Source organism: Halichoeres trimaculatus, unplaced genomic scaffold, assembly GCF_033239565.1.
Source record: "Halichoeres trimaculatus isolate MK-OKI-2021-1 unplaced genomic scaffold, fHalTri1.1 fHalTri1_scaffold_1, whole genome shotgun sequence".
Classification (NCBI taxonomy): Eukaryota; Metazoa; Chordata; class Actinopteri; order Labriformes; family Labridae; genus Halichoeres; species Halichoeres trimaculatus.
Window position 1 is genome coordinate 19,830,224 of NW_027437179.1, and position 23,515 is coordinate 19,853,738.

Genomic DNA, 23,515 nt, shown 5'->3' on the forward strand with positions numbered 1-23,515 from the left:
CAAAAAAAAGGCAACACAAAAAACTTGCATACCCGCCTAAAACACAACCGCCCGACCCAAGTACAAGGAGAAAATACTCACGAGAAATAAAGGCTTATTGCAATTGAAAGGGTTCATTACATTATTATGATATGTTATGTTTATATTAGTGGTTAATTTGGTCTCATCCAGCAAAATTTATTATCAGCCCAGGCCTACGGTGGTGTATTTTTCCATCCTCATCTCTTAAACACGAAGCTGCAGTATTGATACAATAACCCTTTAAAGATTTTTGGTTGCATTTGTGTAAACAGAGTCACAGACTTCTTGTAAATTGTATTGAAGTGGAGTGGAGTGGGGTGGGGTGTAAAAGCTGCTGTGTGAGCAGCCGTACAGTATGCTGTGACTTAATTGTGAGTGTGGGCTGTCCTGCAGTTTCATTTGGAAAGCTTTTGTTGCAGCAGCACTTCATTGATCTTAACAAGAAGAATCTACAACCCGGCTGTGGTTTCAGCTTCCCTCTGTGAAGCGTATGAGGCTGTGCTGTTTAAATGTAATGTAATACTCACTGTTGGCTGGTTGGGTGGTCTGTAATGATGCTTTGACGGCGTGGTCATCCATCACCTCCTGTATGTGTCTGCTCCCACGGGTCAGGGCCAGGAACAGAGATATTTATAGTGGACCTAGATGCCTCAGTGTGTCCCTGGTATGTGTAGGCAGGCGGGCGCAGAGGCACCTGTGCGCAGTGTTGTTTCTCATCTGGCACACCTGAGTGTGTGTGTGTGTGTGTAGTCTGATTAAATTTTGTGTGCTCGTTGAAGCGGACCAAATGAGAGCAGGCAAAGCCTTCTGCTGTGTAACAGGAGCCTGGAGGGGAGTAAAGTATAAATGCATTTGAGCCCGTCTTGTCCTGATTTTTTTTCTTTCTGGTGGAAGTGAAGAGAGGGATTCATCGTCTCTGAGACGGTCTGTCAGCTTGTCTCACTCGGAGAGGCCATCTCTCTTACAACTGAACATGAAAGGCTGTCACTTCATGTCCTCGAACATGCTAAGAATAGAAAGGCTTTCTTATAACAGGGATCATTTTTGCTCATTTAGGCACTCCTTTTGGTTCAAAACTAAACTCAATTTTTGGTTAAACAGCTGACATTTAGACGTTTTAAGCTTTAGATACTCTTTTTCTGTCTTGTTGCATTATCTTTCTCCTCTTTCTCCTACTCTTTCCCTCATATTTGGAAGACAAGCTGTGGCATGTCAGGAATTCATATCAGCCAGCAGGCACCTTGAAACACATCAGATACAGAGGGGAGAAATTAAAGGAATGAGGGTAGGGAGATGCAGAAAGGAGGTCAGGCCACACAGGTGAAGTTGCTGCACAGTCAGGATCCTGGAGTCGATAATGATCCTGTTAGCTTCACTTTGGTGTCAGCTCGTACTCAGTGAATACCTCCACATCTATAAACCAAACCCAGATAAAGCCCGCTCTGAATACCTGCCTTGAATTAGGCATGAGGGGTGTGCTTCAACTCCTACAATGACTCAACATCACCCCCTGCAGGTTGTCTAAAGCTTTGTTTTGTTACATTTGGTTGGAGCTGACTAAACTGGAGATGTGTTGAGTTGTGGACAGCATTGATTCACTCTGCAGTGGTCAGCTTGAGCATGCTGGAGCAGGATGTCCTGTCAGCTTGCTCTTCTGTCAAACCACTCGCAGAAAGTAAATCAGTGCTTCAGTATCTATTATATTTGTTTTTGTCATGTTAGTTTTGTCATGTTAGTTTTGGCTACTGGAGGATGAAACTTAAATCCTGACCCCACATCAGTCCCTTCCTGTACTGTTTACATACCTCAAATGACTCCTCAAATGGCTTCCTTCCCATCCTCTCATTTCCCTCCATCCCCCTCCCTTAATGTCTCATTTTCCTGTCTTTTACAACCCTTTTTGGCCACACCAATCTCCCAAGTCCTTCATTTCTCTCTCTCTTCCCTTCTCTCTTTCCAGTAATGAGCCCCATGCCGAGCGGCGTTTGTGTAATTAAAATGCACACCATTCATCTGGGAGGAAGGGAGTCTCCTTAATCTGCGTCAACCCACATTCTCGCCTCTGAGGATTTGCTCGCTACACACACACACCAAACACACACACACACACACACACACACACACACTTCCCTAGTTTCAGTCACTATCTCTGCCGCCACTCCCTCCTCCATTCCTCATTGTTTGAACCCAGCTGTGCCCTGCCGTGTCATATTCAGTGTAGTGCACATGAAAGCCAACAGGATGCTGGTGTTTTGTGTCGCTGTAAATGAAAAGGGCAGAGTGTGTTAGTGAAATGTGAGTGTTGCCTGCCTCAGATAGGCTCCAGTGGATCTGTCACCCTCTCATAACCACTGCTTCTCAGGAAAATTGGGTCTCTTGAGGCTTTACCTAGTTTTACTCCTTTAACACATCAAACAGCAGTTCTCTGGGAAGCCTCTTACCTGTGTTTCCTAAAGTATACTAAAATGTGCTCCATAAAAAGTTATCTTTGAGGTTTCTTCCCCCCCTGAGGAAGGATTGCACGTCTCATGTTGAAGATTTCACTCATGCATGTCTGGTTTGAGTTCCTGGTTTTACTGTAGTTCCATTTTTGGACACTGGGGAACGTGTCTGAGCCGCGCACCACAGTGTGACGGTATGTTCCTTTGGCAGAGGAGTCTGACACACCTCTCTGTGTTTGTGTAGTGTGTGGATGGGCCGTGTCATGTTAAGCACTCGGTATTCAGTGAACAAAAGGGGCCCCGAGGTTACTTGTTTCTATATTTAATGTTCATCATGTAAATTAAAGGATTTGATGAGCCGATGATTTTTTAATGTCAGACATTTCAGGCAATAGGTGGTACAGCAGCTCTCACAGGAGCAGCTGCCTAACAGGATTCGTATTTGGCGTAGCCTGGAGGTTTGTTTTTTTGGTGTAATTCTGTTTGTGAGCAGCAGATTCTTTATGAGCAGGGTTAAAGCCGGTGCAGTTCAGAGTTAAGTTAATTAACATCTCTCGAGTAAACCATCTGGACTAACATCTGTTGACGGAGGTCTCCACCAGCCGCAGGAAGACGGCAGAAACATACTGGGACCTTTCCATTTATTTATTCAGCATTTCACTCCAGTTGCAGATGAAATGGAAATGATGTTGTGGTCTCTTCTCACCTCATCCTTGATAAATCTTTGGACCTGTCTCATCTTGTTATGCTCTAGTTTACTCATCCAGGACTTCTTTTTGTGTGAACTTGTGGTGTTGTTTTTTACCTTTAAAGAAGTATGACCACATCACTCTGCGGCAGTGTGGAAGATGTTTTTAAGAAGAAGTCGAAAACCTCAAAGAGTCAGTTCACAAACCGACGACTTCCTCACAGTGGAGCAGAAGTGAAATGTGAAAACTGCACCTGTTTCTTTAAAGGGGACATATTATGCTTGTTTCTCCATTTCACTATGCCAGACTAGAATGCCTGTAAAGCATTTCTGCCCTCAGTACAAGTCATTTAGTTCCTTCATTGCCCCACAATAGCGTTCTCAGTATCCTCAGTTTAGGCCATTCGGAAGATCTCGTTGAAACGCTCCGTTTCCAGAATGACCTCCAGTAACCTCGCAACGTCACAGCCCTTTGTGCTCTGATTGGTCAGTTCTATCAGAGGGGCGGAGGGGGTAGAGCCGCGGAGGGGCGGTTTTTGCAGCATGGCAGTATTTACAAAATCGCCATATTGAATGGAGCAGACCAAGCGAGTTTGCTGTTTGCCAAAACTTCACCGTAAGGCATTGATAGCACAAATAAAATGGCAGAGTGTAGGATACGTCCTTTTGTATTGGACCCCGAGTCAGACCCGGACGGTTCTGCAGCTCAGGAGGAAGAAAATCCATCTCGACACAGATCATCTCAGGACGCTTCAGTGTGGTGAGTCAAACCAGTACTGTAACATGTATAGTTAATATGTTTATACTCGGCTCTTGGTGGGTGTATCCCTCGGTGGCGGTTGTGTGACTAACTGACTTCACAGAGGAGGAGCTGCTTTATCAGATTACTCCAATTAAAAGAAAGGATCCTCGTGTCGTCACGAAGGTCGAAATCTCGCGGCCAAATGGCAATGACCTATTTTCAGAGGCATCAAATCTCGTTCAAGGATATCATAAAAAATACAATATCTCATTTTTTGAAAATTCAGGGGGTGAAAGGTCTTGTTTTCAAATTTATTATATGTAAGTATTAGATCAGGGATCAGCATGATATGTCCCCTTTAAATTGTGTATGTGTGTGTGTGAGTGTGATTGGCAGCTTTCATCACACACCAAACTTGGTCTGAACCACCAAGACTGGCATCTTCCTTCCTCCCATGGGTTTGTTTTATCTACAGCCCAGCACGAGCTGGCTGCAGTCGTGTAAACAGCAGGCTGTGCTGTGTCCATAATGCCGCTCCGAGGAATGTGTTGAGCTTCTGTGTCCAGAACGGAGCCTCCACTGTGAAACCCAGTCAACTGGCATGTCAGCCATGCTAATCATGCTAATGTGAAGCCAGGCCAAGTGGATCTGGTATTGATCTGGCTCTGGTTCTGCTGTGTCTCCTCTCTGTCTGGGAAACACGACGGTCCAAAGTCTTCTGCAATGATGATATTACGGTATGCTGTCCAAGAGGAGTCTTTTTCACATTGGATGTATTAATGGAGTTTGTTTCCAGGTGTCATCTTGATGTACTCAAATCTTGTTTATCTGCTTAATAAGGCGATAATTAACACTTCAATTCTAAATGATTCTGTTGATTCAGCCTTGATTTAGTCATGTAGTCAGGAATAGGACAAAAATGACATCCTCAAATTCCTGTTTGCAGAAACTGTTGATATTGACGTCGCTGGAATCAGAGAGTTCTTCTCAATCCATGGATGGTGACAGCTCTTACTTTGTTGAAACATCACACATAAAACTTAGAGTGTGAGTCATGACAAACCTGAGCAGAGTGTGTGCTGACAGAGTGTAGGAGGAGTTGATTGTACCTTATACCTTAGCGATACCACTCCCTCTGATGGGCATGTCTCTGTCGATAAGAGCTCTGCTGGCTCTCAACCTTCCTCATTTCACAACAGTGTGTGCGTGTGTGTGTGTTCTCTTCATCTACGGTATCTTTGTTAAGTTGGACGGTTTGGTCTTCAGAGACAGATTTCAGCAGGGAGTCGTTTGTGTGAGTAGTGTCTCTTACTGGCATTAACTTTAACCCCTCCCTCTCCTCTTTACTCTGACCCTCTGCTCTGCTCTGAGATGAATCCCCCTGCGCCCTCCTCGTTCTTACTCTCTGACGCTGATGGTAGAGTTAAGAGGAGCAGTTCCTGCCTGGCAGACAGTCTGTTTGGGTTGCCCTCTTCCTCTTTAGCTTCTTCTTTCTCTGTGAAGTCTCTTCTTCATTGCCCTCTGTGTCATGCCTTTTCTTTTTTAAGGTACGTTACTTCTTCACGTGTGTTTGATGTCTGTTTTGCTTCGTTGATTTAAATTTGCAGTTTAATGTGGTTGATATTGGGAACTCAGCGTTGCAATAACGTCATTTTATGTCCGCATTTTTAAAATCTTCACCGTTAACCACAGTTTTATTATTTTTCTGTCAGTTTTGCTGCAGTGAAGAACAGTTAGTTTTAGTCATTCATTTATTTGGATTGTCAGGAAGTTAATGAACTCTACATTGACATTACCAATGACCTGATCATCCCCAAGTAAATTCACACAAAAGAAACAAAATATTCCTGTATGAATGTAAAATGTAAAATACTATAAGCCTTTTTAGGGTATGGTTTTTGTTTGTTGTACTTGTGAAGTTCAGGAGAAACTAAACCCTGCTGTGGTGAGTGAGCGCGCTAAAATAAGCCCAAGTATTCAGTAATACAGTCTGAGCTCTCCTTTAAATCCCCATAATGTTATGTGTCCTTCTACCTACTGCTCAAGACTGCTAAATTAGTGGTTGTTTTCTTCCTCTCAAAATACTAAATGACCCCTTCGTGCAGAGAGGGTTGCTGTCAGATTGTAAATATAAGCAGGTATGACCTGGTCACAGACCTGACGGTGACTCTGGGATTTAAGACATGTCAGAGCTCCGGGCGGACCAGGGTCAATGAGTAACCAAGGAGTGGCATGTCTGCATGATTCAACTTTTACAACTCCAACCCACCTGATGTCACTGCACAGGGGGTTTGATCTGTTGTGAAAGAGGCTGTTTTTGTTTGATCCTTGTTTTATAGATCCTGTAGTGAGCTGCCTGGCATTGAAAGTGCAAAGTTCAAGATATGTGTTCATGAATCCTAACGTTAAAGCATGAGCTTGAACTCGTTTTAGCCTTGCAATGTGATAAATCTTATTAAGACTCACTCACAACCTTAAGATTGGTATGCGTGTTGTTGCTGCTTTGTTCTCTTCTTAGTTCTTATGTACTTGTGTTTGAATTTATACATTTTTGATTGAGCACGTTTCAATGTGTGGTCATTGATGCCCAAGAATATCTCTTTCTGGATAAAGTATACCTTATCATTAGGGATGCAGGATATTATCGGCACAATATCGGTATCGGCTGATAAAAGCTTAAAAACACGTTTATCGGTATCGGCAGATATGAAAATTTCTGCCGATAGTCACAGCCGATAAGGTGCTATTCAGATAGGATTATTATTATTTTCCATCTGAAAAATAAGCTCCTTAAATAAAATGTAGCACTTCATTTATTTGCACTGCAGAGCTCTGTGTCTGTCACCAGGTTGTTACAGTAGCTCTAAAATAATCAAATGCAACTTGGTTATGTTTAAAAATGCATTGTACTATTTAAGTTCATGTGATCTGAAGCAATTATTTTTCTGTATTTCAATACTGAATGTCTTGAGTTTGAAAAAATTATACATTTCTTATTAATGGTAAAATCAAATGTTTTTGTCTTGTTTTATGTGTGTTTCTTAAACAAATAAGACCGTCACAATAAGAGTAACATATAAATTCCAGTACAGGATAGACTTAGCTTTCTTTACAGTGAAAAAAAACAACATACTTATGATTATCGGTATCGGTATTGGCCAAAAGGGGTTTCTTCATATTCTATGTCATATCCTATTACTCTGTGTAGTTTTGTATTTCCCAGAGATTTCCTTTGCTGATAAATACTGAGATAGAAGTCTCTGAATTATGTTAATGTTGTAAATAAGAAACATAAAAATTGAGCTATCTAAACCCAAACTGAAAAATCCAGCTTTGGGAATGTGCTTGCTGTCTCTATACCCTATCAGATATTAAATGGATAGCTACCTCATTAGTAGCTGAATGGTTCACTCTTTACCTTTTTACCAGCCTCTGCTAGCTCACATGAATATCTCTCCCATCCTGTCCCCCAGCACCATCAGGAAATATGATTAGCTTCAGACCTGCAATGATAAAATCTCGGTTTTCTGTCTCTGCAGATGCTTTGTTGGCGGACCTTGAGTCCACGACATCCCACATTTCCAAGCGCCCTCTTTTCCTGTCTGACGACACCGCCTACTCTGTCCCTGTTGGGGGTCAGATCCAGCAAGACATCTGCTCCCCACCCCAAGTCCCAGCAGCTCCCTCTGAGCAGAACGGATTAGATGACACAGAGGTGAGAAAACACACACACACACACACATGTGCATGTTATTATGGGTCGTCAGATAAGTAACATTACAAAACCATGCTTCTTTTACTCGTGGAAAAAGCACAAATGACCTCCTTCATTAATGAATTTACTTTTGAGTTCTCGGTCTGCCTCTGTCCCTGACTTTACTTCCCTCCTCAGCCCTTTAGTCCAGCTCAGAGAAGTCCCTGGTCCAGAGAAAGCAACAGTCCAACACAGCCCACTGGTGAAGAGGACCACGTTTACAGGTAGGACATGTGTACATGGAAGTTGAATCGAGATTAAGTTCAATAATGACTTGTACCCATAAATTCATCAGACCTCTTCAGGAACCACTAAATCTTTACCAGACATCCTGAGAAACGTTCCCCCATTCAGTTTGTTGCATAGTTTATATTCAGCACCTGAACCTCATTCAGTATGATAAAAAAAAACACCCCACATTGTACCTGTCTCAAGATGCAGCACCATTGTTATTCATTTCCAGCTGTAGTGATGGTAAACATTGTGCTCCCTCTCTGCTCTGTGCAGTTTCCCTAACAAGCAGAAGAATAGTGACTCATCAGCTGTTGCCATGAACTCATCGTTGGGCAGCAACCTGTCTGAGCTAGACCGCCTGCTGTTGGAGCTCAATGCTGTCCAGCAAAGCACTCCTGTTTTCCCCACAGAAGGTACACAAAGAGACTGATCTTTCAGTCTCTGAAATTGAATGTTTTACCGCAGGAACACAGAAGTCACACTCTCGTTTGAGAAATCTGTTTTTGGCCCCTTGCTGTGTTTTACAAAATGATGAACAATGCACTGTGAGAGAAATGACTTCAGGATCATTTTCTCTAACAGAAGAAACAGCCCCCCCACTGCCTTCCAGCACCATCGTCCACCACATCCAGGAGAATGGAGTCTCCAACGCAGGCAAGCTAGCTCCACCCGTGCTGGAGAAGCCTAAACGTGGTGGAGCAGCTCGAGGAATAGAGGATGTACGACCAAGTGTAGAGAGCCTTCTGGATGAGCTGGAGAGTTCAGTGCCCTCACCCATGTAAGTGACAGCTTTATTCAAGCTCTTTGTAAACCTTATTATTAAGTGTAGTTGTAAAAGAATTGCTTATGTAATCGTTATAAGTGGAAGCTCTTTAAATGTAGCTTTCTGCTTCAGTCCCACACCGTTGGTAGTATCTGACGAGCAAACAGATGGACAAGAGGAAACACCAGCACAGCAGCAAGCCAGGATGTCTGCCTCTTCTGCCACACGAGAGCTGGACGAGCTCATGGCCTCCCTGTCTGACTTCAAGGTCCAAAGCAATGTGAGTAAAATTCACAAAGTGGGTTGCACAAACAACCAAAGAGCTACTCCATACAGTTTTCAGTCAGTTCCTTGTTGTACGTAAATACATACGACACAAGCACAACCTAATTTCTCAACAAACTTATTATTAAATTTTTCAGATCTCAGGTACCACTGTGTTGAGAAACCTTAGTAAACACAACCCCTTCCTATCTTTCTGTGTGAGACAGTTTTCTGTTCATTCTTTTCATTCTCACTTTGTTTTTCCTGCTGCCTTTCTCCTTTTCCATCACTGTGTGTCCTGTCTTTCATCACTTCAATCTTTACATCCCTGCTCCTGATTCAGTCTGGTTCTCAGGTGTCTGTGAACCAGGAGGCAGTTGTAGACCCTGCACTCAGAGCTGGTTCACCAGTTGTCCAAACTGTTACCACTCCATCTGTAAATCTTAATATCAGTTCAGTGGAAACTCCACGAAATTCTAGTTACGAAACTCCCTCCTCTACCCCTATTCCTCTGGAGCTCCATATAGATGAGGATGGATGCTCAGTCCCTTCATCCTCAGCTGGTTCCACAGTTGTGGTTTCATCATCTAAGAGCCTTCATTACACCCACATCCAACAAATAGATGATGGTGTCAGTGTAACCTCTGATATCTCTACTGTGGAGACCCTCAGTGTATCTAACACTGCAAAGCTTCCTGTTCAAGATGAAGCCTCTCACGTTTCAGGAAAGAGCTCGAGTCCAGTTGCTGTTGCAAAAAGTTCAAGCCCAGTCTCCATCTCACAAAGCTCCAGTCCAGGTGCTGTTTCAAACAGCCCTAGTCCTGTCAGTGTGTCAGCAAAATCAAGTCCCGCTATTAGAGCCAAAAGTACCACTCCCCCTGGTCTGAAATGCCCCAAAAGCCCAAGCCCAGTCCCTAAAAGCTGTAGTCCACTTCCTAAAAGTGTTAGCCCAGAATCATCTGCAAAGGCGACCAGTCCGGTCACAGTCCCAAGGTTATCAAGTCCAACTCCAAAAAGTGCAAGTCCAGTGACAGTCCCTATCATCTCTAGTCCTGTAACTGTACCAAAATGTTCAAGTCCTGAAACAGTTCCCAAGTGTGCTAGTCCGGTGTCAATGCCAAGACTTTCAAGTCCAGTTCCAATGACTGCAAGTCCTGTAACGGTCCCTAATATCTCTAGTTCAGAGGGTGTATCCAAAACTTCTAGTTCTGCCAGCCCAATCGTTCTCCCAAGGCTTTCAAGCCCAGTGCCCGTCCCAAAGACTGAAACTGCAGTTCCTAAGAGTCCTGCGTCAGTTATCAGAAAATATTACACTGTTCCCACCCCCAGCAGTCCCAGAGCTTCACCATCAAAGAGCCTGTCTCCCCCTCTAGCAGAGAAACATGGAGGGGAAATGCTAGATCTAACTTGGCCATGCCGGGAGCCGTTATTGGACGATGCTTTGGACAGACTATTAGCCCCTGACTCCATGCAAGCAAGTGACAACCTGCCATCTGCTGGTGTTATGCCTGGAGTCGAGGACAGATCTTGGGAGGAAGAAGACGGAATTTACCCTGATCTCAGCCGAGAGGGAACTCTGACACCCATGACTGAGTCCAGCTGGATAGATGAGTGCTACACCCCCTCCTCCTGCCCCGGGACACCAGATGCAACACTGGACCTGCCCACACAGCAGCCCTCTGCCGTTGAGCGGCTATCTGCGTCTGGCCAAGTAGGACACAACAACTATGACTCTCCCAAAATAAGCTGCTGGCATACAGATAGAGAGCCTTATTACCCCATGGGGTCTCTCTATTATTTTGCCATGTGGCCTAAGACATTAATTAGGTCTGACAACAAGGGCACAACCACTGTGTCAGATTGTTCTGGCTAAGTGTTGCTCTAGTTAACTAAATAAGCTTGTTTCGGGAGAGTAGCTCTTACAGAATTGAAAGAGCTGTGAAAACGTACGAAAACGCAGTGTGTTGATGAGAGAGTTTTCCCCATCTTTGTGGTGTGGTGCATGTGGTGTCATTGCATAGCAATTGCAAAATGCCTCGAGGGAGAATTCTCCCTGCACAGACTATTTGTGGCTGATGTTGAAAGCTTTGCTGCAACATCTATGTGGTTTTGAGTAAAACTTGAAATGTTTTCAACGGATTGAAAGGCTGTGCATCACTTTTGCAAGTCTGACTGGATCCACAATTGCCTGGGAAAAGCTGAAAATGTAGACCAAGTTTTCTTTTGAGCCAGTGCTTGAGCAGATTTCCCGCTTCTCCGCCTGCTTGTGTTTGCACCTTCACATGGACTTTTTTGGTGAACCGCATGTGCTTATACATGTACCCTCCAGCTGAAGTCAGTCATACGCCGCACCAAAGAGACCTCCAATGTGCATCCAATGTACAAGGATGGAATGCTGCGCCGCAAAATGGGACCGATCATTGTGAACAAGAGCAACTCTCAAGACCGACTCATCGAGGAGCTTCAGGGGAAGCTAGGGATTGGGCGAGTAGAGCGCAGGCGTAAGCAGCAGCCAGATGATTGGCTAACAGAGGGAGTCATCGTAATGTCTAACCCACAGCGAACAAGGGAAGAAGGAGCCCAGCCTGCTGTGGATAAGGTAGACATTAGTGGCTCACATCAGGACATCAGGACAACTTTAAACTAAGTTAGAATGAAGTTTTGGGCTTTATTAACTCAAGTAATGAAGTGGCAAACATTGAGTAAAAATTAAGCTTTGATTCTCTTTAGGTACATTTAGTACTTGAGTTTGCTGTGCCAGTTTTTTCCCTTCTTCTTTCATTTTGATACCTGTTTTTCTTTCTGTTTACACTCATCTCTCTGCTGTCTCCTTTTTCCTTCCAACACCCAGAAAATCATCATTCCTCCAGAGTCACCTGTCCCACAAAGAAAAGTCCTTCCCCCACCACAGTCTCCCCCAGCACCAAAAAAGCTGCCCCCAGTCAAGCAAACTCCTCCACCACTACCTCCACCCCCTCCAACCCCTCCCCCTCCTCGAGAACCAACCCCTCCACCCCCAAAAGAGCCCACTCCTCCCCCCAGGGAGCCCACACCTCCCCCTGTCCAGCCTCCTCCAGCACCTAGCCCCCCACCCAAGCCAGTCACGCCTCCACCGCCTCCTAAGGTCTTTGTATCAGTGGGTTGTCAGACTGAGTATGACCCACTCTTCCCTCCAATGCAGGCATGGATCACCTTTCTGCATCTCTACTTTCTCTGACCTCAAACTCTCCCTCTTTTGTCTATCACACACTTCTGTCTGAGCTGTTTCACTGAAAAGCACCTCCTCTTAAGCTCTGTTTTCAGCCACTGATATCAAGTCACGCTGGATGGCAACAGCAAAGCTTTGTTCAAAATCCAGTCAGTCCAGGTTATGAGCGGTGCTGACGTCCATCCTCGAAAGACTGAGCCGCGTTTCTAATTCTGACATCTGACGGCGCCACTGGCTGCGCTGAGGTTCACTGCCGAGTTTAAAGAGCTTAGAGGAAAGAAGAGTGTTACCCCCATGTTCCTGTTACACTAACTTTCCTTCCATGAGCAGGGATGGCATGCTCACAGTGCAGCTGAAACCCAATCTGCCACATGACAGCACAGTTACCAGCACAGTTAGAGCAAGTCCCACAGGACTTCCGTCAACATGTCCCCCTGGGTTTAGACGCCAGCATGTTGAAGTTAAATGTCACATAATGTCACCTCTATTAAAATCGCAGAGCTGTTATTGAATTAATTTTGGTGAAGAGCAGGTGTTAGAGATGAGAGCTAGAATATGATTCTCATCCAGGTCAAAGGTGGTTTTATATGTGTGTGTGGGGGGGTAAGAGAGCATACATGTAGCAGAGATGCTATTTTCTCTCTGCGAGGAATGTGAGAGTCATGAAGCTCCAATAACCACACCATCTGACACGGTCTGTGCTTCCTTACGTTTCAGTAGCCAACGACATTCACTCACACAATACTGATATGAGAGAGTTTTCAGGAAGGTATGCAAACAGGTTAGTGTTGATGAGAACACATTTTATCCTGGATGATCTTTTATTTCTGTCCTTGAATATTTTCTCGTTTTATGTTGAATAACTTAAAAAAAGACATGGCTCACATTTATCTATGTATTTCAAGTACAGTTCTTGAGATGCACAGATATGAAAATTTTGGCCTGTACGGAAATCCCATATTGATATTGCTGCTATGGCAGATAACCAATATTTACCGATATCAATATTGGTTAAAAAAAAAATGAAGATCAAGTTTTGAACATGTTGAAAATCGTGCAAACTGTATTTTTTAAATTCTCCCTTTATTTTCAAACTTGTTTTCTTTCCAAATAAGGGGTTGACAGGGCCACCACAAAACAAAAGAAACAGTGTTACTTTACAGTAGCTCTTGGATCACAATAAGGATCACAAATCAAAATAATATCCTGACTAAGTTTACTTATCAAACTTGCCAGTATCCCTGGCAACCTGGCAATTATTATTAACGGGATAACATGTTTTAAGCTCAAGTTCACTCCACCTAAACTCAAATCTGTGAAAAAAAGTTAAAATCAAAGGATGAAGCGCCCGAGATGAACACGATGAAAAAAGTAAGTTTTGTTTGTTTTTTTTTTTTAAATTAAAAACAGGAAGAGAGACATACTAGAAGAGTGCCCACTCTTCTTAGGTAGTTGTGGTGTTGACATAGTTTTATAAAACAATTTTATTTGGGTCGTTCAAGATGCTCTGAAAATGGTCGGCAGCTAATCAGTAAATATTGGCCCACTTTTACACATCGGCTGATACCGATATTGATACCAATATATATCAAGAATCCCTTAACAGTTCAGGGGAAGACTGTTGCCACAAACTTTTGCAAAGACAGTTACATTAAAGAAAGTCAGCATTTATGTCACAGAACAGCTTGGAAAGTCTAAAGTACTGTAATCAAAGTAGTAAGAACACATGCAGCACGTGTGATTGTGATGTATAGAGATGGACAGTGAGAAATATACTATCAATCACAAGACAATACGTGACTGCAAAACTAACACTCAAACCTCTGACTCTCATGCTTGTGTCACACGCTTCTCTGTACAAGTATTAACCACTGTGGTCCCTCTCAAAAGTTGATCATTCATAGATCTAATTGGTCGACTTTGTTCTCCCATTTGTATCATCAGATCCAGTCCCAGGGAAAAACTTCTCCCACGGGTCCCCCCAAGCCTGCCAACAAGCTGGACAACATGCTGGGGAGCCTGCAGTCAGATCTCAACAGACTTGGAGTCCAAACGGTGGCTAAAGGTGTCTGTGGAGCCTGCAAGAAACCCATCGTTGGACAGGTGATTTATACACACGCTGCTTCTTAATGAGTCCCTGACTGGATTCAAACTTAATCCTTAGATTATGTCTTTAGTTCTAGCAAAACAACCAAGTAGAACATAAGTCAAGGTGGTCAGTGAGCTTAAATAAGTTTAATGATTGCTGTTTTGGGTGGGAAATTAAATTTGAAAGTAGTACACACACCAGATGTGTTTATCAAAGTTGAAGGGACTGAGCAGAGTTGGCTCATCCCTCACACATCTTAAGCTGTGTTGATGCTAAGTGCCATGCTGGTCAGTCTATCAATAATTCAGCTTTATTTAAATGCCAAGCTGTTGGTAGAGAAACATAAAACCTAAAATTTCATTTCAGTCTGGGTTTTATGGTGTTGAGCCACTCAAACACTGTGTAAACAGCTGCAAACGTATTCTGTTCTGTGAATTGTAATGTAGGTTAAATGGAGCATGCATTATTTTGGAATAAATCACCATATATGTGAAATCCCCATCTTTTCAGCATTCAGTAAAGAGTCCTGCGCATGCTGCTGTTGGCAATGTCTCTTTTGATAAGTACATCCAAGGCTGCTGCGATTTCCTCTGCTGAGCCAGGTCTTTCCCTCACAGCCTCATTTTTATTTGATGCACTGTTTCTCCCTGCGCCAGGTGGTGACAGCCATGGGCAGAACGTGGCACCCCGAGCACTTTGTGTGCACCCACTGCCAGGAGGAGATCGGCTCCAGAAACTTCTTTGAGCGTGAGGGGCAGCCTTACTGTGAGACGGATTACCACAGCCTGTTCTCACCAAGATGCCACTACTGTAATGGACCCATACTGGATGTTAGTAATACACACACACACACACACACACACACACACACACACACACACACACACACACACACACACACACACACACACACACACACACACACACACACACACAAAGATGGCTGGATAATGATATTTATTTATTCATAACTTAATGGATTAAGGTCTTACTGGAAAAAAATCACTACATGTCAGGAACAGCTCTATTTCTTAAGAAGACATTGACGGTTAATTAGACTCTCTCTCTCTCTCTCTCATTTACACACACACACACACACACACACACACACACACACACACACACACACACACACACACACACACACACACGCACACACACACAAAGTCCTATACCCTGTAGAAGTGAAGTGACTTGCAGTTGCATTGTGCATGCAGACCGTCGTCCGTCACTCTCACTGCATGCTTCTCTCACTTGTCAGCTCTCAGTCTTATTTTTCACAGTAACAAATTCTGATCTGGGGGGTTTTCAGCCTCTAGTTGTAAAATACAGACACACCCATTGCCAGAGGTACAGGAAGGGAAATGAATAGTGGACTTTTATTTGGCAAAAAGCCAACTTTCCCCTCATGGTTTCTTAAATCCCAACATCTTTGTGTCTGTAAATGTGTCTGCCCGTATTTCGTTTCTCATCGTTGACATGCAGCATTTTTTTTTTTCCCTGTAGTTACTTTGTATCTGTCTGTACGGACAATGAATGTTAAAGATCGCCTCCCCTGATTTAACCCCTTTCTTTCAACACTGCACCCCCTGGTGGCAAAGAAAGGAACCACTCATTCTCCTAAATGTGATTAAAGATCATTCACAGCAGGGATTTATTCACCAGGTATTGAAATGAATCACTTGAGGATGTTTTAAATCTTCTGCGACATAGACCCTGTCAGTATTCCTCCATGCGAAGCTGCTAAAAATGCTACCAAGCCTAGGTATGATATGATATGATAGGAGGTAACAGTGGTAGGACTGCAGCTCCTCCCTCACTGGCTCTGTGGACTTAGCCTGCCCTCTCCTGGCCTCTGACTGTCTGTGAACATTAGTTTGCACCATAAAGACAAACGTCATGCCAACATCTGTGGGCCGTCTGTTTTTCACAGCAGCACGAGGAACCATCACTTTTTCTGTTCTTTTGATTTCATACCTTTAAGCAGAAGATTCACCACAGTCCCTGTATTTGTCTGTTTTGCAGAAAGTAGTGACCGCATTGGACAAGACTTGGCACCCAGAGCACTTCTTCTGCGCCCAGTGTGGAGCCTTTTTCGGACCTGAAGGTATCACGAGCTCATTTAGAAACAACACTATTTCAGACTTGTGTACAAGAAGAGAAATGTTGAAATTTCCTTAATGAAAGGAGCACCTAGAGGGATTCACTCTGCAACTGTGCTGCCTTTCAGGTTTCCATGAGAAGGACGGAAAGGCGTTTTGCAGGAAGGACTACTTTGATATGTTTGCCCCTAAATGTGGTGGATGTGCTCGAGCCATCCTGGAAAACTACATCTCTGCTCTTAATTCACTCTGGCACCCAGAATGCTTCGTCTGCAGGGTGAGTTGTTTGATATATCTGAGCCAACTCTGTGCATTTTGTTTGAACCTTCGGTCATAAATTTCACCCATTTCTACTATTTTTTTCCCTCTAGGAGTGCTTTACCCCATTCATAAACGGCAGCTTCTTCGACCACGACGGACAGCCGTACTGCGAGGCACACTATCACGAGCGGCGTGGCTCACTGTGCTCTGGCTGCCAGAAGCCCATCACCGGCCGCTGCATCACAGCCATGGGCAAGAAGTTCCATCCAGAGCACTTTGTGTGTGCTTTCTGCCTCAAGCAGCTCAACAAAGGCACCTTCAAAGAGCAGAACGACAAGCCTTACTGCCAGGGCTGCTTCATTAAACTCTTTAGCTAGAGCGTGTGTGTAAAAATGTGTGCGCACACAAGCTGTCACATTTATTTACATGACTGAGTGCATGTGTGGATGTGTGCACACTGAAATGTCGAGCATGTTCGAGTAAAGTGAATTGATTGAGACTGAGGGCGTGGATCATATCGTGGAGGGGAGATACATGTCTGACTTCTCACTTTTGCCACTAAAGGGACTCTCCTGTCTGTCCAATCTCTCAGGCTCGTCTTTTCACACTTTTGCTAAAGATATTTCTAACAGAGCCCAAAGAGATTTTTATTTCAAGTTTAATTCCTGTTTGCAACGAGTCCATTTGTCCTTGTGAGTGTGTGTATTAATTTGCATACACAAGCCAGAGTAAGTCCTTCTTGTAAAGGATTTTATTCCCCCATTTCAGGGCAAGACCTTGCACCATATGGTGGTTTTCTGCATGGACCACGGAGGGTCGATGTAAGCGGTTTTAAAATACATTGAGTGTTAAATATCTTAGTGTTGGATTAGTATGTGTAAAAGATGTATTTTTCTAGCTTTGGGAACTATTGAGGTGCCATTTAAACCAACCGTTGAAATACTTCATCTCTACATGCACACAGACATAAACTCAACCTCTCTGTCTTCATGTCTATCAATAGCAGCTCACTCTTTGCACACTCCAACCACAGATCTCTTGATGAGACTGTCTTAAGGTGCATTTTACAGGTGTCAACAAAATTATTATTTTTCTACTGTTTTACAATGAAAATCATCACTTTCAGCCTATATGACATTCACATCTGTGCTCAAAAAATCCACTATCCAAAAGTGGAGGTGAATTCAAACTTTGATTATGTGAAACTTTTTCATGGCCATGATTGAAGCTTCCTATTTTTTCTACAGGAAGAGTTTGTGGCCACAATCAATCAGTGCGGCTAAAACTGAATGGTTACGGTCCAGACTGAAAGAGTAGGTCAAAAAGAATAATAAATGGTATTTAGAATTATTGATATTAAAAATATAGTGCAATCAAAATATGCCAAAATATAGTTTTAATTTCTTTACTTCACTTTAAAAGTTGAGAAAACAGAATATATGATGCTCCAGTTCAACATTATGTCCATATTTTATTGTTGCTACTGTTGTGAATTTATCACTGTATTAAATCTATTAATATGGCTGGTTCAAGGTTGAAATGGTGGTTGTGCATTTGGATTTAAAGCATGCTTTCTTTTCTGTGAGGTTTTATCAGCACTCGCTGCCAGTCGCTGTTACAATCAGAATCTAACATTTATAAATAGCTAATATGCTCGACTTTGTGACAGAACTGTGTTTTGTCTGTTTCTAAGAAAATATATATTTTTGAGCTGTTTGGCTCACACTGATATGCAAAGAGCTGGCTCTAATGGCATTTAGGCCATCAATAGTTCACTCTGTTGACGTACCAGCTTTGATTCCAGTGTCAGACCTTCAAAGACGGATGCAGTCCGTATGATCTGATCATGAGTCGTGACTTTGATCCTGCTGTCTGAGCTTACTGATCAAAGCTGGGTGTTATTGACCGCTGTATAGGAATTGGAATAAAACGCTGAGCCAGGGCCAGGCTTATAGCAAAATATGAATGAACTAACTCATCTTTATTTTAACTGCAGCCTTATTTTAACATGAGAAAATGTGATAATTCTAACCATATTTTTTGTCTTTAATGTTGATCACCAAGTGTGCAATGAGTGAATACACAGTATCCAAATTCAGATTGTTTTTTTCTTTGTGAAGATGTTTGCTCTTGTGCCAAATGTGTCAATGCAATAAGGTCTTATACACTGTGGAGTTATAAACCTTTCCTGTGATTTGACTCTTTATGTGCTGAACTCTGGGAGAGGCTTTTTCTGCTGCGGTTTCACCCAAAGGTTTACACTGTAATGAGACAAAAAAAAAATGTCTATATTGAGTCACTCAGCAGACAGTGAAGAGTTCACTTGTAGCTGTTTCAGATTTACAGTAGCAGGGGAAAATGAACAGATTTTCAGGGTTGAATTTTCCCCATTTATTTTTATCATTAACCTTATAAATTTAACTTCTGGAAGATGAATCATGAAAATAAATAAAAGCCTTTTTTGTTTGCGAGAATGAGGAAACTTTGAAAGTGGAGACATTCATGTGATCTTAAACCCTTTGAATTTTCTCATGACTTTTTTTGGTTGAGTTGGAAGCCTGTGTGGGTCCTGATTACTGACTGCTGCAAATAAAATAAGAACTTTGTTTCTGCCATCGTTTTCTCTAAAACTTTATTTTGTTATTGTTTTTTCATCTGTGCCTTTGCTGTTGATGTGCAACTCATCAGATCTTTGACACCTACGTAAACTGTGTTGAAACTAAAAAGCTTTGGTATTTGTTGAATTGAATAAAATAAAAGGGAAGAAACACAACTACTTTATGCCTGTCCAAACAGGTGCATGTCAAAAAGTAACAATATTATGGAAAAGTTGATTTATTTTTGTAACTCAATTTTAAAAAGTGAAACTCAAGTAATCAGTATACACAGTGAAATATTTCATTATTTTTCCCTAAAATAGTGATTATTATGGATTGTAGTTGTGAAAACACAAAATTCATGATCTTGTGAAAATAGAATATTACATAAGACCAATAAAAAAGATTTTTAAAAACAGAAAATTTGGCCTTCTGGAAAGTATGTTTATTTATATTCACTGAATGTGGGTTCATGCAGCCAACATTTTTGGCCCAGGTATTTCATCTTCGTTATTTTGTATCCCCTATTCTGATCCTCTAATCAGAATGAACAACTTGTGTTGTTCATGCAACACATTTTCTCGTCATGAATGGTACATTCATTTAAAAAAACATATCAGTTGGAAGAGTTCTTGAGTTTCTGCAGAATGTACAGAGCTTTAATTTTATACAAGTAGTCTATTCACAGTCCTAATGTAATTTTCAAGATGTTACTTACTTCGGTTTGTTTGTGAATTTTATCAGAAAATTAAACACTTATTCTTGGAAATATTTTGAGATGTTCTACTTCACCTCAATGTGTAGAAACATAGACTGATAGAGTCCATGTAGACTCTCATTCATCCAGGCCACTGAAATTACAATCTTCACCGTTTGTGACATTTTACCGCTCTCTCAACTGTTGACGAGAACAGATAACTGACACGTCAGACATCCAATAGCTGCGTAGCTTACGTCACCAGCTCGCTTGTGATTGGTTAGTTATTTGGTATATATGTCCTCAGGCGCCTTTCCTTTTCCTCTTTCTTTCACGCGACCCTTCGGTACGCAGTAAGTTGTCTCCCCGCTCGTTTTATTTGTCATGAATCAAATTTTATTCAGTGAAATAACACCATAGTCTTTTTTAAAACTTAATAATATAGTACATGTTATATATATCGTAATGTTAAGCTATGTTTTATGAAATCGTGAAGTGTTTTAAGCTTACCGCGGCCTGCGAGAGTATCGCTAGCATGTAGGCTAACGTTAGCCGATGGCCACATGTCAGACTTTATATGGCACTACGGCGAGTTTTAAAATGTATACGTGACGAGTTTTAATCACCCTTTCCTTTTTTTAGGTACAACCTTGTCTTTAAACCAGCTGTTAAGCGATCCTTGGAAGCACTGCAAAGATGCCCAGGGAAGACAGGGCCACGTGGAAGTCCAACTATTTTATGAAAATCATCGTAAGTATGCTTTAAGTCACTCAGTGTCCCTCTATCATAGGATATGTGCCATATATTTACGTCTCTTTATGGCCATACGGGAGTCGTGGTAATGTGCTTTTTTCCCAATCTTTTCTCGTGTAGCAACTCCTGGATGACTATCCAAAATGCTTCATTGTGGGGGCAGACAATGTGGGCTCCAAGCAGATGCAGACCATCCGTCTGTCTCTGCGAGAGAAGGCTGTGGTGCTCATGGGTAAAAATACCATGATGCGCAAAGCCATCCGTGGTCATCTGGAGAACAACCCTGCATTGGAGAAGTAAGCTTATTGTCCGGTTGGAATAAACAAGTGAACAGTTGAACGTGTGCAGGATAAGTTACAATGCAGCCTGTGTGGTACTGCTTTGTCGTTCCCCCTGCAAACATTAACCTGTTTCCAGCTATCCCTGTCTGTCTAGTTACTCCAACAACCAGGGACGCAAGGTTTCAGACAAAATACCTTGTCACACTCTGATTGAACTTGTATTGACCTATCTAATAGCTGATGCTGTGATCTGACAGGCTCCTGCCCCACATCAAAGGAAATGTGGGCTTTGTCTTCACCAAGGAAGATTTGGCTGAGGTCAGGGACATGCTGCTGGCCAACAAGGTAAGAACCAACCAGAAACTTGATAACAATTGGAATAATCAGTCCCTTGATTGGTAAATTTTTAAATTTTGATTCTTACAAGTTGTGAAAACTAGCTTTTGCTTGGTTTCCCAAGCCCAAACTAGTAATCCAGACTACATTACTGGTTCAAAGTGGAAGCTTGACTGTCAATTTACAGACTGATAAATGTTTGCTAAAAGAAATGTAAATTTAGCTGCACACCATATCAGCAACACCGTGGAAGGCATTTTATTTGATAACCAATTCAAGCGTTGACACATGCAGGATAAGTTACAATACAGCTTGTGTGGTACTGTGTTGTCGTTCCCCCTGCAAACATCAACATTGTTTCCTCGCTATCCCTGTCTGTCACTTTTACTTGGCTGCCAGGGACGTAAGGTTTCAGACACTGAGTCAAACTGTTAATAGAATGAAATGGTTAAGATTTGAAATTATCCATGAAATGCATCTTACTCGTGACCCTCAATGTCCCAGGTACCTGCAGCTGCCCGTGCTGGAGCCATTGCCCCCTGTGAAGTGACGGTGCCTGCACAGAACACTGGTCTGGGTCCTGAGAAGACCTCTTTCTTCCAGGCTCTGGGTATCACCACCAAGATTTCCAGGGGAACCATTGAAATCTTGGTGAGCCAATCATCCTACAGTAATAGGAATTCTATCTGGCCCCTCATGAATGGAACTATGGACTCTGAATTGATGAATGTTTTGTAATGAGTCTTTCTGCCCCTAGAGTGATGTCAACCTGATCAAGACTGGTGACAAGGTTGGTGCCAGCGAGGCCACGCTTCTCAACATGCTGAACATCTCACCCTTCTCATATGGGCTCATCATCCAGCAAGTGTATGACAATGGCAGTGTATACAGCCCTGAGGTGCTCGACATCACAGAGGCTTCTCTGCATGCTAGATTCCTGGAGGTAAGATGAAGAGAAATCTTTTCAGGATGCATTACAAGAACATGGTTGTTCCACTAATACAAATTTTGTGATTAAGGGGGTGAGAAACATCGCTAGCGTGTGTCTGGAGATCGGCTACCCCACTTTGGCATCTGTCCCCCACTCCATCATCAACGGCTACAAGAGAGTCCTGGCTGTCGCTGTGGAAACAGATTACTCCTTCCCCCTGGCAGACAAGGTATGCACATCAGAGCAACTTACCCTATACTTAAACCTGTAGGATATGGGTATCCTGGTGATACTTCACTGTACAGCACATCATTTTTAGTGTATAAAGTAACTTCTGTTTATCGCTTTGGGTCTAAAACATGGAACTCTTATGACTATGTATTTATATTTTGCAGGTCAAAGCCTATTTGGCAGACCCATCTGCATTTGCTGCAGTTGCAGCCCCTGCAGCAGCTGCAGAGACTGCAGCTGCTCCTGCTGCTGCAAAGGAGGAGGCCAAGGAAGAGTCTGAGGAATCAGATGACGACATGGGCTTTGGTCTGTTTGACTAAATTACATCAGAAATGAGTGTATAAAAGTCCAATAGAACATGGTTTAATAAAGAAATCTCCATCCTAATCTGTTTTCTTGTGATTCTCTGCTGTGAATGATTTGCCACATATGTGGAAAGTGCAGTTGCTAGTGTGTAAAATTTTTCTTAACTTTTCAATTGTTTTGTAGTAACAGGTTCAACCAAATTCCCCTGAAACTGATACTTGAGAAGTTCAATGTTTTTGGGTTAATTTGATAAACAAGTTGGGGTGTGTGCAAGCAGTGGAATTGACATGCTTGAGTGTTTATACACACTCTAGTATGAAGACATGAGGATAAAAATCTGCTTATAATCAAAGCCTTTTTTTTTGCTTCTGTGGCCAGGACCTGATACCATGAACCATATGCTCCATTGGTACTTAATTGAAAAAAAAAAGTTTAAATGACTAAATTGAACAAGAATTATATTCCCTGTGTTTTTTTATGGTCAATGATCCAAAGTCAGGAGTAAACGTACTGGAAGTGGCCTTTCGAATGACGTTATTTGTGAGACTGAACATGAACAGGTAGACTTCCTTCTTGGGCGTGTTGCCCTTCACAATTAAAATCTGATTAGTGTGTTTTTATAGAGAATCAAGTGCTGCTCTCAATTCTAATGCTAACTTAAATATACCATAGATCAGTGTTGCCCAACCCTGGTCCTGGAGGATCCCTGCCCTGCATGCTTCAGATGTTACCCGACCCTAACACACCTGATTCAAATGATCAGCTCGTCATCAAGCTCTGCTCGAGCATGATAACGAGCCATTCATTTGAATCAGG

General features: G+C 42.6%; 2 protein-coding genes and 1 non-coding gene across 4 annotated transcripts in view; all 3 read left to right on the plus strand.

The window, feature by feature from the left end:
* Nucleotides 1-19,495, plus strand: part of pxna (paxillin a) — a 34,516-nt gene extending 15,021 nt beyond the window's left edge. The window contains exons 2-11 of the mRNA XM_074674626.1: nt 7,432-7,607; nt 7,785-7,870; nt 8,154-8,293; nt 8,463-8,658; nt 8,776-8,923; nt 14,060-14,218; nt 14,861-15,034; nt 16,230-16,311; nt 16,435-16,583; nt 16,678-19,495. Of these exons, the coding sequence (XP_074530727.1) occupies nt 7,432-7,607; nt 7,785-7,870; nt 8,154-8,293; nt 8,463-8,658; nt 8,776-8,923; nt 14,060-14,218; nt 14,861-15,034; nt 16,230-16,311; nt 16,435-16,583; nt 16,678-16,944 (1,577 nt within the window). The 3' untranslated portion in view covers nt 16,945-19,495. The remainder of the gene's footprint in view (nt 1-7,431; nt 7,608-7,784; nt 7,871-8,153; nt 8,294-8,462; nt 8,659-8,775; nt 8,924-14,059; nt 14,219-14,860; nt 15,035-16,229; nt 16,312-16,434; nt 16,584-16,677) is intronic.
* A 676-nt stretch (nt 19,496-20,171) lies between these two features.
* Nucleotides 20,172-22,780, plus strand: rplp0 (ribosomal protein, large, P0). Of its 2 annotated transcripts, none has more exons than XM_074667034.1 (8): nt 20,172-20,214; nt 20,504-20,611; nt 20,735-20,910; nt 21,153-21,240; nt 21,736-21,882; nt 21,989-22,174; nt 22,251-22,391; nt 22,558-22,780. In XM_074667034.1, the coding sequence occupies exons 2-8, from the start codon at nt 20,558-20,560 to the stop codon at nt 22,711-22,713; spliced, it is 948 nt and encodes a 315-aa protein (XP_074523135.1). In that variant the 5' UTR covers nt 20,172-20,214; nt 20,504-20,557; the 3' UTR covers nt 22,714-22,780. The 2 variants fall into 2 exon arrangements, with proteins under 2 accessions (XP_074523135.1, XP_074523214.1); XM_074667113.1 differs by having other exon boundaries at nt 20,189-20,207.
* On the plus strand, nt 21,520-21,650 carry LOC141799129 (small nucleolar RNA SNORA63). Its single transcript, XR_012599233.1, has one exon. It is a non-coding gene; the product is annotated as a small nucleolar RNA SNORA63 (small nucleolar RNA).
* Nucleotides 22,781-23,515: the final 735 nt, after the last annotated feature.

Excerpts from the sequence above, each read along its gene's own strand:
- rplp0 (XM_074667034.1), top strand. The coding sequence starts at position 20,558 with ATGCCCAGGGAAGACAGGGCCACGTGGAAGTCCAACTATTTTATGAAA. Across the intron at positions 20,911-21,152 it reads AACAACCCTGCATTGGAGAA|GCTCCTGCCCCACATCAAAG; the intron begins GTAAGCTTATTG and ends GTGATCTGACAG. Across the intron at positions 21,241-21,735 it reads ACATGCTGCTGGCCAACAAG|GTACCTGCAGCTGCCCGTGC; the intron begins GTAAGAACCAAC and ends TCAATGTCCCAG.